This window comes from Blennius ocellaris, assembly GCF_963422515.1.
Source record: "Blennius ocellaris genome assembly, chromosome: 9".
NCBI lineage: Eukaryota > Metazoa > Chordata > Actinopteri > Blenniiformes > Blenniidae > Blennius > Blennius ocellaris.
The window spans coordinates 8,543,666-8,560,751 of NC_137658.1; the positions used below are offsets into that span (position 1 = coordinate 8,543,666).

Below are 17,086 nucleotides of genomic sequence, written 5' to 3' on the forward strand. Positions count from 1 at the left end.
TTATGCTGACAGAAATGTTGTAAATACGAGTGAATCTCGACGAGCAAAAGCAGGTCGGATATATAAAGACAAATTGGAAACAAATTCACAAACTTTGCTCGTTTGGTGCGTATTTGAACAACCTTACACCAATGTGTTTTTAATATGACCTCAATAATGATGTTGTGGATATTTTCCTCCTCGTTGTGCCTTCGCAGCACTAATCGTCTCTGTGCAGCGTGTCTTCTGAAATAATAACCAAATGTAAGATGTCCTGGAGGAGCTGTGTTTACAGCTGTAAAAATCCTGGAGGTCAGTGCTTCGGTGAAGCGCATAAAGTAAGCGAAACTGTTCTGTCTGATTGCTTTAGGGGTGCCAGATGAGACAAAAAAATCCCAGAGATGTAGAGGTATGTTTATGTATGCCATCACTTGGTTGTAAAACTGGGATACTGCTGCAGAGGCTATATGTGGAGTCGCTTTTGGTCGCTCTTGTTTTCTCTTCTTGAGACATATTTGACACACTGCTGCACAAACTGAGATATTCACTGACTTGTGGGAGTATGACTAATAGGTGAACCATAGCTTTGACTTTCCATTGCTGAAAAGTATGATCTGGATTATAAGGCTAAGTTTAAAATAACTGCAAATATTTCACACTGATACACACCGCAAAATGGCTTTACTTCTCTTATGAATGGAGCCACATTTGTAAAGATGCATTTGTTGAATGAGCAGCAGAGCTCAAGAATCAGTCGTAAGAGCAAAGAGTAGATGGTGGCTTTGGCTCAGGAGATTTGGCTGCTATTTCATGGGCACATCTCGTATTTTCAGCTTTGCTGTTCATCCCACAAATGGATGTCCACCACAAATATGCTGCCATTTGAAAAGGAGACGATCAGTCTTTACCAGTGTTGTTAAAGCATTGTAACCACAAAGAAAAGTCCTACCAAACACAAATTTCTGTTCTTTATGTGCATAGCTTTAGATGCACACACGCTGGAAAGAGTTGAGCTCAATGATAAGTATACCTCAAGTGACACCGACTTCAAAGGTTATCCGAAAAATGTAGTTCCCATGGTTTTTAATCAGTCCTATAGTTATGGAGTAGTATTTTCCTTTGCTGAATTATCTGCCTTAATGGCATGTGCATGCGTTATCGCCACATCTTCATCATCATGTAAAAATATAAAATGGAATTTATGGCATTTATTTGGTACATTTGGTACAAAGACAAACCTTTAGGACCTAATGTTTCAATGAATTTAACAAATTCAATCAATCTGAAATATGCATGTATTTCACTGGCGTGTGAGACGTGCTATTGCACTCACCGTCACAATTAAAAGTCTCCAACTAGTAACTATAAAGAAATGGCAACGACTGACATTGGATCATCTGTCAGGCAACATTAATTTTCATCTCCAGTGTGCTCCCTGATGAACTTATCCTCTATTCCTTTTTGACATTGCTTCTTACATTATCATATGTTTTTTAATTTGTGGCTTAATTTGTAATTGGGCCCTACTGCTCCATATCTCCATATGACTGATACGAAAAATTTTATTTTCAAATGGGATGACAGCGTTCATATCCACCACATATGAATGCAGCTGCAGTTTGAATTTGTTAAACTGTAGAAATACAATTTGCAGTGATCTTTGTTTGGATGAAGTAACAGCATGAGAATGAGAAATGTGTGTTTGATATCAGACTGAATTTGATCTTTTCTTCATTTCATAGTTGGTCCATATAGTGAAGTTGTTTACTAGAACCTCGGTCTCTCCATGCTTCTACAACATCCATCAACATCGCTTAATTTACATTTATTGAATACCCTGAACAGCATACGTTTTTCTGTGAAGTCCTGTATTTCAATACATCTTTCAGTCTTTTCACTATTTACAAAACATCAAAAAAGATCAAATTCCATCAAGCCTAAACAGCACGCTTTTAGTATTCTATTATTGTGTGGCACTATCAAATGTCATTAGCCTGAAGACAGGGGGGTCAGCAGGGGCTTGCTGCATCTATTTACTCATTTAAAGGAGTGCCATTTGTTTTGACAGATTAGGAAAAGAAAAGAAATGAACCCATTTTGTTTATATCAGCACCTTTTTCTTTTTCAGCAAACTTTCAACCAGCCATACTGTGCGATAACTTTTTGCCATAATAAATGTATTTATATGGAAATTCGTACTTATAGTAGATCGAAACGCTTTGCGGTTGAACGCCTAATCTCACAGGTTGGTATCGGTAGACCCAAACAGACTTCCCAGCGCCATTAATGTAGCGTGTGTAATATTCATTCTGATGATTTTAGTGATTAAAGAAAGGATTGTCTCCTTCCTCTTTTTTTTTTTTAAACTAGTAGCAACTGATTGTTTCAAATACACAAAGGGTATTTATAGTCAGGTTTTCAGTTTCATAGTACTCCAGCTCGTGTTATTGTCTATTTATTTGTGTTATGTTTGAGAGCTGGTGACTTTTTTTTTTAATCTTATTTGTTGATGTGAAATGGAAAAGACTCTGAGATTGTTTTTGTGATTCCCTTCTGACGACAAATTACCTGAAATACTGTATTTTTAACTTATACGCAAGAAATACTGAATAAATCCAAATCTTGTACTGTATATTGTCATATTTTTGATCCTAAATTAAACAGAGTAATCTCTAAACACATGGGTTCATGACTGATGCATTTGGTGTTTTTGTGCCTGAGGTTGAAATGGTTGAAACTCTTTGGTGTCAAAATGTAGATCGGGTGCGACATACAACCCAAAACAGTCTCAATGGGACAGGAGAAGTAAAATGATACCATAATAGCTTGCAAATACAGGCAACTTCCATTTTCTTCTTGAGTTTTAGCTAAAAGGATAACAGTATGTCCTGATAAATTGTTTTCTTCTTCACAAAATCAACCTTAGAAACTAGAATCTGAAATAATTTCTGCAGCAGTCCATCTCCTTTACTTTATTGATTGTGTGGCACGAGAGATGTTCCCAGCTGGCTATGGGTGAAGACAGGGTACACTCTGGACAGACTGCCAGTCCATCCACGGGAAAACACAGATACAACCCCACACACTAGGATTTAGATTTGCAGGCACCATTTCTTTTCTGTAGGAGGAAACTGAAGCACCCGGAGAAATATCACACGCTGAAAGACCTTCAAGCTTGGACTCAAACCAGGGATATTCTGGTGTGAAGCGAGAGCGCTGATCATGACACAACCCACCTTTGTCACACGACTTCTCCAGTCTTTAGAATTATTTGGAGCATTCATGCCTTCGAGAAGTTACCCTTTTTTTTTTATTTCAAAACAGCAGCTAATCTTTGTCATTTTTTATCCCTCAGCACAGGCTGCCTTTGGTCCTCTGGCCTGTCAGTTTAGCCCACAGGCAGTATGTTTGACACCCTCAGTCTATTTGTTCATTGAGGTTTGTTCCCAGATTATGACTGATACTGCAGCAAAACCAACAGTGACAGTGCCTCAACAATCACACAACGATACAATATTTGCATTAACGAAAGGTTTTTGAAATGCATTTGAGGAGATGGCACCATAGGAAAGTGTTGACACTCATACACTATCACAGCATGTGAACATTTTTTCTGCTTGTATATGAAGCTATAGTTGACCTTTTAGATGTTTGTAGTGGGGGGGGGGGGGGGGGGTACTACAAAACGTTTCACCACATCAGTAGAACATATCCTCTCTTGCAGAGACAGTTGGGATTGGAAAGAATTGCCTGGAGTGTTATATCCATGCACAGTATGACCCCTGATCAATGTCTCTACAAGCTTTGTCCATTGCCTCCAGAAAATGCGTTTGCGTTGGTGGAGCTGGCAGACAGCTTCTAAAACCATGTAAAGAAAACTCGTTGAGCACAGTTCACGAGAAGGAATGTGTGATGAAAAGTGGGTGACCCGGGAACCAACTGTGGACCAAAACAGTGCAGTGGAGAATACCTGCCCTCTCCTTCTCCGTCTTGTTTTTCTCAGCTTTTCTCTTCTCTGCCCATCCTTCTCTCCTCCAGCCATCTCATTCTGTTTCTCATTTTGTCATCACCCTTGTATTATGTAGTTCTTGTTCTCAGCCCTGTCGTCCTCTGTGATAGGGTTTTCCAAACAGATATTTACTGGCCGGCTATTCATAGTGCACAGACCTAAATTTGTGAGAAACCTGTCAGAAGGGGTTTTCATATGTATGTGGGCAGCAGTTGGCTAGCCAGGGTAATTAGGAAGATACAAGTATTTAAAGTTTTAGCACAATCCAAGGATTAAAAAAACAAACAAAAAAACAGTCAGTATTTGTACATCCAGTTATTTGAGAATGGTTTTCAAATGCCTTGTGACTCATCCTATTCTTGACGGCTTCTCCAAACTCTGCACCCACAAATTGAGTTCAAAGTCCTGAATGCGAGAGTAAAGCAAAGAAAATACACCTGTGTTCCATACCTACATCATCTATTAGGGCCGTAATATCACGCTGGCTGTGCTCATAGCTATAGGCAATTTAGAGCCACCAATCTTTTCATTAAGGAAGAGAGGCAGAGCATGTGTAGCAAATCTACCATTGCTGAAGGAGAACATGCAGATGGGTTTACACCTGCTTGCTGCATGGCTACTGTGCAAACCATTACTGTGCCATTTCACCCTAAAATGTAAATTCAAGTTAGGAAAGCAATATAATGATGTGAGATGCCAGGACCTTGGGCACAATGTAAACATTGACTTCAAAACAAATTGTCGCTTGCCTTTAGTGAGATTCTACATATACATCCCAGGAGGATCTATGTATGGTCTTTTTCCATTTTGGGGGGGGGTTATTTGAAGGGTTAGTAGTTTGGCTGCATGTTAAGGTAGTGCTAATAACTCCCATTGTAATGTCAGTGGCTAACATTCTCACCTTAAAGCAAAAGTCTCCTCATTTTGATTCCAGACTACCTGTGAGATGCGTGTATGTTATCGCTGCATTTTGGTGCATCTTTCTCCTCGTACATGGTTTTCCTTCCACAGTCCAAAAACAGCTCTGGGTTAGTGGAATGTAAATGTCATCCAAGTAAACCCCATTTACCAAATGCAACTTATATATCAAAATATACTGGTACATACTCAGTAGGACAGAAAATCCTCCATTACCATTATATTTAAATGACAAGCCAAGTAAAATATGCAACAAAAGAAATACACAACAGATTCCATCCATCCATCTATCCATCCATCCTCCATCCAGCCATCCATCCAACCATCCATCATACTACTTGATCCTGTGCAAGTCTGCAGTGACACAACAGAATTTAAACTAAAAATTATTAAATAACGACTGGAGAAAAACTAAAAACTAAACATGATGAAGAAAACAATGAAGGCCAATAATGGGCTAAGAGAACGATAGTCAGAGATGGTTGAACAAATTCACGGGTGGTTCTTGAACTGCAGCAGCTGGCTGAAGCTTATTGACAGAGCAGGTACTTATGTGCATGAAAAATAATTGTGTCTTATTCATCAGTGGAATTTAAATATGCTTTTCCTTTATCTAGTAACACATTTTTTGACAGAAGCAACTTATAGTCCAGTCCATATGGTACTTCTTCCCCAACCCTGATGTGTGGTGCAACGTCAGATACAATTATGTGTGTGTGTGTGTGTGTGTGTGTGTGTGTGTGTGTGTGTGTGCGCGTGCGTGCGTGCGTGCGTGCGTGTGTTGCACTCTCTGAAGCAGCTCTATAAACACTCGATGTGTTTCAGGCCTCAGCCCACTCCATACCATTCACTCACGCTTCTCTCTGCATTGCTTCAAGCTGTCACTGAAGGACCCACTTTTATTGTCTTGTCCTCGATAATGAAAACCTCAACCAACATCGTAACATTGTCACGAGAACCTTCCTTACTTGGTCATTTTTCAGTCAAACACATTTGTGGTGTTTTGTTTGCGTCCATTAAAATGTATTGTCGGTTCTGAAGAGAGAAATATTCTAATTGAGAACTATTTTGTCAGTCACCTTTTCTTCTTTTATTGCTCTTTACTTGCGTGTGTTTCTCAGTGACGCTACAGATGGTGATCAGTTTTATGGATAATATGCCGACACAAACGAGATGCGGTTGAAAGAAAAGCTGAGGCATTCAGAGGAGCATCTTTAACTCACAATGCAGTTAAGTCTGGTTTATAACCTCTGTCACATCCTCTCTCTCTCTCTCTCTCTCTCTCTCTCTCTCTCTCTCTCTCCACCCTTCCTCTCGCTTTCCCATCATTCACTGCTGCACTATACATGAACACTAATAAAGCACAGATGCCAAAACACTGTCTCAAACACATACAAAAAATAGAAGAAGCAGTCTTAATTTAACCCCGCAGAGTGCCAAACTGAACACAAACAACAGTCAAGACCCTGACTGGACAACATCCAAAGCACAGAAGTCGCTTTAAGAAATATCTGCTTTTTGGAAATTCAGAAATTATTGTATTATCTGATTTCCTTCCATGCTCTAATAGGACCTTTGGCCACACACACAATAAATGTGTGTATGCATGTGTCTCTGTATGTGTGCAATCAAATGCATATGCAAGAGCGTGCATGCATGTGAGTGAGTGTGCTACTTTGTCTCAACCTGTTATTTGCCAGAAGATGCGTAAATTTGCCAATGTTGTAGTGCAGGTCAAATGGTATAGAGTCTAACGCAGACTCTTGTTGCCATGAACCAGTTCACCTTTTAGCTACAAGGTAAAAGAAAAGAAAACAAAAACAACAAAAAATGCCAGGATGAACTCTACTATGAATTATATCTCCAGAGAAACACAGTAAACGTGATTTTTTAAGTTTGAACTAGAACGTTTTCAATGCCATCACAAAAGCAAATCAAGTTTGCCTGAAACGTCTTTCCCATAATGCTACATTTTGACATGTGGAAGTGCCGTGTGTGACTGTGTCTGTGCTGGCGTACGTGCGTGCCTGTGGATGTGACGTCTGCATATGTTTGTCTTTCATCTGTTCTAACCAGACACCATCTTATTGAAGGAAATGTTTCTGTTTATGCAGTTTGTAAATGACCTGTAAGTTAACGTTGACCTGTTTGCTTGTGTGTGTGTGTGCGTGTGTGTGTGTGTGTGTGTGTGTGTGAGCGTGCGTGCATGTGTGTGTGCGTCCGTGCGTGCGTGTTAGAGCAATACAGTATAACTGACATCCTTTCTCTTGTGTAATTTGTCCCAGAGGCCCAAGGCAAGGAAGTCTTCATAGTCTCTCTCCCTTTATCTCTACTCCTCCTCTCCTCTCCTCTCCGTCTTCTCTCTCTCTCTCTCTCTCTCTCTCTCTCTCTCTCTCTCTCTCTCTCTCTCTCTCTCTCTCTCCCCTCCTCTTCCATCTGTCTTTCTCTGTTTCTTTCTCTCCTGGCAGAGAAGTGAGCGATGTGACCTCTTGTTTCTCAAAGGCAGTGATACCAGGGATTCAAATGAGCCTTTCCATGCACTCTCTGGCGTGCCCTTGCCTCCTGCAAAGGTCACACTTAACACTAGTGCACATGTGGAGATATATATGCTTGCATATAAGCACAGACACACATGGCAGCTTTGTATCCTTGAATACAAACGTAGGTGGGCTCAATGGCCGTCTTCACCAGAAATCCACACACTCACTGAGGCGTGAAAGCACACATATGCATGCGCATTCTCACACCAGACCATCTGCTGTAAACGCTCACATTTAGCCTATATAACTTGCTTGTAAACAAACAGATAAAAGATCACTGGCGCTCATTAATGGTTACATTAGCACAGGTGAAGGTTATGGATACATAAGATTTTACGTGTGGCTCTTACTCCCACAAGATGTAGTGTAAGCATGTGTCACTCGGCATTCTTAAACTCACATAAGGATACAGTTTGCCATTCAAGCCATCAATCTCCCCCTTAAGCCATCTCAGTTTCTCATCACGGTGTCTCATTAGAAGAAAGCCCTCCTGAGAGGACCTCGTCAAGAAAACTTGGTCAAATAAACCAAAGCGCCAGCATGGCGCATGAAGCTGTCGCAGTCTTCCAGTCATACTCATTTATCACCGAAAAGATCCACTTTATCAGTTATTTCTTTCAACTTTATCATCATTGAGAGCCTGTTATAAAAAAAAAAAATAAAAAAAAATCACACATCCATTCTTGTGATTTTCTTTTTTTTATGATTTCTCATTGCTGGTAAAATGCCAATATCTCATTTCGGCGGCAGTCAGAGGGGCTGATGGAGTGGTGGAGGACAGACCTATGGGGGGGGGGCATCAGAAGAAAAGATTTGCCAAGTGTTTACCAATTCTTCAAAGCCGCTGTGCACCGATTGAAGATGGATGGGAAGAAGGTTATGACAACCCTGACAAGCTCTCCAGGTGGCTCACCCGGCCCTCGAGCTACGTAGTCTGCCGCTCTGAGAAGCGAAGCGCACACTTAATCGCGAGCGAAGCGCACAGAAATGCGTCGATGATGAGATGCTTTTCCTTGTGAAATCGTCATAATTGTTGTCTTCATCCATGCCACGATAGGAAGCAGCTTCTCAACAGAGCAGTAATTTCATGCAATTGTGGCATATAGTAGTTCACCAAGCTCATCATAGTCTGATTATTAGAAACCCTGATGCTTCGAGGTATAGAATCAAGTTTAATCAAGCAAGCATTCTTTGACCTGCTAATGTAAGGGACAATTAAGCTTATTTCAAGTCCTTTGTAAATATGCTATGCTGATTAACACTCAAGTCCAGTGACTGCCCCCACTATTGAACAGTCAGTGGGAGGCATCACTGGAATTTGGATCGTCATGCTGTCGGTTGAGACGATGTAGTGTTTACCGTAATTACCTTATAAGATGTGATGAGTGTTGTGTACCAGAGCTTGGTAAATGATTAGTTATACCTCAGCACTACCAAAAGTAATAGCATTTTCTTTCATTAGTTATTTAAAAAAGTTTTTTAAATGTACTAATTACTGAAACATCCAAAATAGCTAATACTAATTGTATTATTGTAATGTTGCTGTGAGACATTAACTGTGTCAGCAGTTTGTCTGCCCAAACAATTCATGATCATAAACTGAAGACGTTACATCAAAGCAGAGGAAGGAAGATGCTCTATAATCTGGATTTTAGCCCTTTGGCAGCAATGAAGCAAAGTTTTCATATGAAATGTTACATATTTTAGGTTTATTTTGGTGTATTAACTGTAAATCAAGTCAATATTGCTATTAAATACACAAACTTAGTTAATGTGTTAGGTGACGTAATGCAGATTATATCTCAGACATATCCAAGAAATATCATAATACTATCTTTTCTACAAATAACCATAGCTAATTTTTCTTTTCTTTTCTTTTTCTTTTTCTTTTTCATCCATTGAGGGATTCTTCATCCAATGTACTCTGGATACAAACCGATGTTGATTTCAAGCACACTTTATAAAGGATCTTGGTGTATCTAGTCTTTAAAGTCAAGCATTAACCGAACAGGCAGGTGTTTGGATTGTGCGAAGAAGCAAAAGTTCCCAGACAAAGCCTGTCTAATATATAACTATACAAAGAAATGCCCTGGCCCAGAATATATTTTTACATTGCTGGACTCTATTTACGGTGTGGCCCATTACAGTACAACAAATGTCTGTTTATTTTTGACAAAGTCAGAGAATCTAAAGGTTGTATAAACAGTTTGACTCTTCATTTACTTCTTTCGGCTTGACTCTGTATATCTTCATTGTTTATTTAGCAGTAATTCACTCGTCAATATCTGCGCCGTCACAAATTCCATGCTCAATTTTCCATTCACATGCCCATGCTTGGTTCCTTTTAACATGACCAATATCAGGGAGTATTAGAAATGTAGGATATATCAGAACTATTGCTGAATTATCTTGGATTGCAAACAATCGCCCATTCACTCTCTGTGAACACCAGGTGGGAGTAAGAAAAGAAAATAAGTGAGACATGGAGAGGAAGTGGTGTTTATAACAATTCCAGTGCTGCTGCTGGTAATATAAAACAACATTTCCCCTCAGTTTATTTATGTACCTACGACATATTTTCCCTTTTATGGGTGAGCCATAGTTGTGGCGCTCCTCTGACTCTTTGCTTTTCCATTCCTTCATATATTTTCTTTCAACCTTTACATTCTTTCAGTCACTCACCTATTTTTTTTGTTCATTTCAGATGTATACTTTGTTTGAGCATTTGTATCTGTTTTTTTGGGCTTTTCCTTCTACCATCATTTAGGCAGTGAATATACATAAACCTGAACTGTGCACCCTACAGCATACAGATTCATGACAAGACCTGGAAGTGTGTTCTGTAGGTAACTTCGGTTCTGTTATTTACCTTTTGATCTGTTTATGTACCCCCCTCTTCCTCGATTCTCAACACCCCCTCCTCCTCCCCTCTCCTTTTTCCTCCAGTTTATCATGCTCTTTGGGTGGGTCCCTGCTCTGTCGCATAGCTACTGGACCGCAGGATCGCTCCTGCACTCACACAAGCACCCATTTACCTGGGGCACTCCCTCCCTTTGGTCCTGAAATCATCCACACTCATCCCGAACATAACATCCCCAGAATGAGTCACATTTGAAATTCAGATAAATTGCAAGGAAATTCAGAGCCCAGCTGGGCTGAGCATCAGCATCTTTGCTCCTGGTTCTCTGTTTGTTTATTATAGCTGCCTTGAAATACATGTTCTGCTTTGGTTGTCTAGGTAGGAAAGAAATATATTTCTGACTTTACTGCGCTAAACAAAAACTGGATAAACTGATGTGCTTTTCTCACAAACCTTTTCTATTATTAGCAGTAGAACATAAAAGATGCAAAAGTAAGAATTGTTTTTTTTTAATCTAATTTTATGGCAGTTATTAAAACTAAATTGGGACAGAGGCCACATACACTTGTAAAAGTGAGATATACAAATTAGGTCATTTGGCATCATCTCAGTAACATGTTCCAATGCGTATAAAAATGCAATTATAGCAATTTATTCCTAAATGTACATTTATGAATTCCACTGTCTACCATATTGGAACAATTTATATAATCTGAAGACATTTCAGTGCACAAGGTCAGACGATGTTAGACCACATACTGCATCAATCAGCTTGGCTTCGTAGTAGATGAGTCTGGCTGCGGAACTGACCTGCACAGAGGAGGCAGGACTGTGGAGCAGCGAGATTCCTTAATGAGATAAGAATGCAACAACAGTCTCCTCTAAAAGTCTCCTCACCTCCCAAATGTTTGAAAGCTGTTATTAGAAGAAGACAATACATGACAGAAAAATAAACATTTCCCACTCCCAACATTTTCAGGCATTTGTGCTCTGCCATCTTATTCAAAATGACCCAATATCTTTAATGATATGTAAAGAATTGCTAGAGATTGAGCATCTGATATGTTGTCTGTGTTCTATTGTGGATAAAATGGGTGTTGATGGAGGAGACACATCATTGTATCCTTCATTTTACCATTTCACCTTTTCACACATTGCTCAACAATCATTATGTTAATCTGTATGAAACTTTATTTTTGAAATAATCGCAATTTGCATAGCTGCCTTGCATGCACTCTATAATAATGTGTTTGATTTAGGATGTACATCCTAAATCAAGCATCTGATCTTGAGCTTTTTTTTTGGACATTTTTGCTGAAGTGCATCTCTTTTTAGTTTCCCCGAAGCTGAGAAGGAGCATTTGGCGTTCTGGTGAGATAATCAAGTGACTAATTGTGGAGCATCTGATTTCTTCCATTGGCGGCATTTGATGTGCTGGCAGGGAGAATTGCTTTTTTTTTCCCCCCGATGATTTTTCATCTGACATTAAAAGGAAGAGGGTTAGAACAAAACAAGCACAATTACCGAAAATGAAGCAGAGATTTGTGTGTCACGTTTTTTTTGTTGTTGTTGTTTGGTTTTAGATTCTTGCTGTAAATCTGTCGGAGTGTCAATGGATGTTTGTTGACACAAGAAACAAGAGTCCTTGCTGCTTGTGCAGCCATTAGTGATCATATTGTCTGCGATGTGTTACAGCGTATTTCTCTCGCTATGTCTGCTTATGTTTATGTGAGTGTGTAGTAGTGTGTTGATATTCCTGCATGTGGTTTACGTGCCAGATGTCTCCTTCACAACTATTTGAGTGTGTACATGAAGGATGGTGCACATCAGTGTTCTTGTAATCTGTCTGGCTGTCTTCTTTGTGTTTTTGTCTGGAGAGTCTGTCGGGGGAGTCTCACCATTATGAGATGCCATATGTATCTTTGCATGGGGGTCTGTTCTATGTGTGAATGTCTTCGCACACAAAGGAAGATGGTTTCATTGTTTAGAAATATTGATCATTAATATTTTGGGAGCTTTGGAAGCAACACTTTTATGAGCCGATATGCCAGTGAAGCAGTATTTCAGCCGCTTTTGGACTCTGCGGTGGCGAACAACTCAGCTGCACTTTGGCGTCCGTCCGGAGGAAAGCAACAAAACAGTATTAGTCTTTCATGAAGCAAAAATAAACAAAACTCAGCTCACTCGGGCGATGTGGTCTCAAAGGAATTAGCAGTAACCACTGAGTAAAGCACTGCTGTGGGTACAGATTTCCGCCTCTTATGATCGTGCTTCTTACTTTGCCCTCACTTGACAGGGCATAATGCGAGGTGACTGAAGACTAATGACGTGAGAACGTGGCAGAGCGCTGTGAGGAAAGGTTGTATAGACGACGTCAATCGGTTCTCTCGCAGAAATAATGGAAAGTAAGAGTAGCAAAATAGCAATCCCTTCGGCAGACGCCGCTCAAGTCGCTCTTGAAGAATCATTGAGCGCTTTAACACAGTGAGCGAAAGAGAAAAAAAAAGAGTGGTGTGGAGTGGTATGTGTAGCACACATTTATAACCCACTGACACATGTGGCTCGTCATTGACTTTGCTTACGTCCCATTAATAGGAACATTAAGCTACTTTTCAGCATTGTTCCATTTATCTTTTCTCTTCACAGAAAAAAAAACACATTCTTAAATATAAAGAAACAAAAACGACCAAACTTTCCATTTCCTTGTTTATCTCCGTGCTGAGTTCTTAGTGTTTCATGGCTGAGTTGTCATTCGCCCCTTTTTATGGATTAAAAGGATTAAGGAACTGAACAAGATGGAAAAAAAGGGTGTAGGGAAAAAGGAGAGTCGAAGGAAGCAAAAGGCACAGAGAGAAGTAATAAATATAGAATACATAACAGATTAAGCCAGTGTTGCACAAGTGTTCCTATTAGTCATAGGGTGAAGCATCAATCAACTCATATGTTATGGTATATCTAAGCACTTGGCTCTCTCCCGGCTTTATGCTTTATATATATATGTATATTCTGTGATTTAATGAGACAACGTTCTCTGAACACGGTGGTTAAGTCAGGTCAACTTCTGACCATGTAGTGTTTGTCAGTGAGTCACTATTCATCACTCGAAAGCACTCACACAGATTTAGACAAACATAGGTCAGATTTTCTCAATACTTGTGAAGAATGTGTGTGTGATAGAAGCCACGAGGACAGAAGTCTGTAGTGAAGCATGGTGCCACATGCAAAAAAAAAAAAAGAAGAAGAAGCTGTAATAACAAACAGTAATCTCCATCACAATTGTTGCTGTCCCTTCACGTATGTAAACAAAGCTTTGGGCTGTATTTAGATTTCCCATGTGACATTCACATTCCACCAAACTCTGGCCCACTGTAATCCTCTTTTGTGTTTACTCCTAAGTTGATCTGGAACACTAAGCCATTAGGTATTTGTTTAATATTTGAAGAGTAGTTTGGCACAAAACTACGAATTGTTGGCCCATGCACACATTGTGGCAATGTGGATTTCAAAGTTATTTTCCAATTTGGATTTGACTTACGGTGAAGTTCAGGTGTGTGTTTATTCTGGCTTTTGTGCCTTTTTGAGATCCTTTTTCAATACCCAACATCATTTCCGGGGCATTGTTTAAAGTTGTTTGATATGACTGTGTGATATGTTCAAGATAACGCAAGCGTTGGGGTTTAGGTTTGGATAGAAGTTATTTATGTGTCCGAACAGAGAGGGTGCAAAGACACGCGGGCGTGCACGTCCCTCTGTCCTTGCTCTCTTTGCCTGCCAGCTCGTGTGTTGTGACAGAACAGGTGCAGATGAATATGAAACAGATCGGCATAGCTTTTAGGGGTCGGCTCTTTGTATCCGCACTCGTGTCTGAAGCATCATGTATAGAGCAAACTATCTTCCAACCTCTATCTTCAGCACCTTCTTTTTAATGTCTGCTAAACAAGAAAATGGCCCTTGTGGGTTCATTTAACACACAAAAAGTCATACTCAATCATATAATAAATACACCAATCAAGAGTGATGATTTTACTCACTCTAATCAAAAGTTTTTGACCATTTACACACTACAGGCACTAAAGCTCAGATAATTAGCAACTGCTTGAGCAACTTTTACAATTTAATAAATGTAATCACCACCCCATGAGTTTATGAGGCACTCACCAATCTCACACCTTTTCCCTTTCTCTCATCACTCCTGTGTGAGACATTCCCCACACGGGTTCCAAAATCGCTCCAACTCAGCTTTCCCTCATCACCGTGGATAGATAGATAGATAGATAGATAGATAGATAGATAGATAGATAGATAGATAGATAGATAGATAGATAGATAGATAGATAGATAGATAGATAGATAGATAGATAGATAGATAGATAGATAGATAGATAGATAGATAGATATTAACTCATCTGCTTTTAAGACACCTTCCGGTCCGTGACGTGACTTCTCAGCCATCCCTACCTTCTCCTAATCTTAATTACACCCCGCTCTCTCTCTCTCTCTCTCTCTCTCTCTCTCTCTCTCTCTCTCTCTCTCTCTCTCTCTCTCTCTCTCTCTCTCTCTCTCTCTCGCCTCTACCGCACACATGCCACACAGAGAGAAGGGACGACGCGCGCACGTTCAGGACCTGGTGTTCTGCTGCGTTTTCTCACTCATCAATCCCTCCTTTTTCTTTAATTTTATTGGCATCGGATCGATAAACCCGCGAGGGCAGACTGGCGGCCATAGCGGTTCACCATGTGGTATTGATCTTTCACTGGATAAAAGGGACAATCAAACCGAGACACCTCCGATTTCATTGCGCTCTGGACGCGCCGCGCGCAGGCGACCGTCTTGCGCAGCGCACTTTACGCACAAAACATGTGTGCGCAGCAGCGTTCCGTCGGTGAACTTCACCCCTGCCAAACCTTAAGAGTCACCAGGATATCGCTACAGTAGCCTATGAAAACACACTCAGAGCCCAGCCAACCGCGTGGCAGGAGCATTTGGACTGGAAATCCAACAAGTGGGGACTGGTAATGTAACCCTTTCCTTTAGCCTGGATATTTTTGTGGATGAGAAGGCTGCCGCCACGTTAGTTTCCCTCTTAGTGACATATGGTTTGTCGAGGCGGATTTGAAGCTGTTTGACGCTGTGCCCTCGGCGGCGCTGGAGCAGACTTTGAGTCGGGGACGACGAGGAATGCGGAACCCAGACTTAGTCTCTTTCAGCTCACCTGCGGAACTCTTCGCAGCTCACGCCAAAGTAAGTAACACAGTTGGGAGTATAAAATAATCTGTGGCATATTTTAAAGAAAACAGAATATTGTACAAAGTCTACTTTGTGGTGTTTGTTAAGGCATGAGCGTCCGTGGACCCGTGGGTAGAGAGTGAACATTATGTATCAGTGACCTTGTCAGACATCAAGGCATTTTGAATGCTCCCAAAGGCAGAGCTGGATTACCAGAACTATAATCCAAATATCGCACCAAATGTACCACACCGCTTTCGTTTGTCCTTTTGTTTTGTCGTTGCTGTTTATGTCTTGCATGTACAAGGAACACATGGTCAGCAGACTCCACATTAACCTGCGTGGGTTTTCTTCCCGACGCAGCGGGTGAGCCCATCACGGAGCACCATGCTGAGGCAGATCCTCCTCAACTCCACCGACAGCCCGGACTTCGACCTGGTGCTCATGGCCGGGTCCACCACTCACGCCCCCTCCTCTCTGAACGCCTCCCACGGCGGCTCGGTGAGCGTGGCCGCCCTGCTGAGACCCACCGCGGGGAGAGGAGGCGCGGGGCTCCGGGAGGGCGAGCTCCACAAGCCGGACCTGATCACCTACATAGTCATGTGCCTGCTGCTGTTTCTGTTGGTGCTGCTCATTGTGTTCTTCATCAACTGCCAGCTCCGGAACTCTTTCTTCGCCTCCATGCCATATGACAGGTCACTGAGGGAGGCTCGGACCTCCTACAAGTAGGACAACTTGTGGGATTCTGGGTGTTTGGTCAGGCTCCTGTGAGGATTCAGGGATTAGCTACCCCTGAACAACAGCTGCACATCTGGACACATGAAGTTCTTGCCCTTTTCAGTTGTCTTGGACACATGTGGACCTCAATGTCCTGGAATCCGGTCATGGCACATGGAGTCTCCATTTTTCACTTAAGGTCCATAGCTCAGAAAATATAGCATTTTTGGGAAATATTGTGGGTAGATATGAAGATAAAAGTATAACTCTTGACCACGAGTAACCTGAAATAAGTGAAATAAGCTGTTATCTTGAGTCACCTTGTAGTTTAACGGATGTGAAACAATTTATCATCAGCTAACATTTTCATTTCCAGGGCCTGTGTTCGAAAGCTTGATTTATCCGATACGATTGCACATTGATTTGACAGTGGTCCCGTGAAGGTGAATCCTTTTTTTGTTTTTGTTTTTAATGAGAAAGTGTATCATTATGTCATCATAGGGGTCTGCAGTATTCTGTATATAGGCTACACAATTTTGTAAGGTTGTAACTTAACTGTCTTGTATTGTGAATCAAAACAATCAACACACAATTCCCTTCAAAATTCTCCATTGTACAAATGATTGAATGACCTCTTCAGCGCCATTAAAATATTCAAATATAGCTGACTTTGAAGTCTTTTCGTCTGTGCACCTGTACATGACTAACGATGCTGAGGGCGATGTTGCAGCTGTGCATGTAAAAGGCCAACTGTTTATCATTTAGTATGTCATTGGAGGCCCTTTTACGAGAGCCACAGGGCTGCCGTGTCTTATCGTGCACTTGCACTTTTAATTA

At 40.9% G+C, this 17,086-nt stretch overlaps 1 protein-coding gene across 1 annotated transcript; it reads left to right on the forward strand.

Moving 5' to 3' along the window:
- Nucleotides 1–15,417: 15,417 nt before the first annotated feature.
- On the forward strand, nt 15,418–16,261 carry smim32 (small integral membrane protein 32; the record flags this gene model as incomplete). Its single annotated transcript, XM_080502550.1, has 2 exons — nt 15,418–15,547; nt 15,896–16,261. Exons 1-2 carry the CDS (start codon nt 15,485–15,487, stop codon nt 16,259–16,261), a joined length of 429 nt encoding a protein of 142 aa, XP_080358676.1. The 5' UTR covers nt 15,418–15,484.
- Nucleotides 16,262–17,086: the final 825 nt, after the last annotated feature.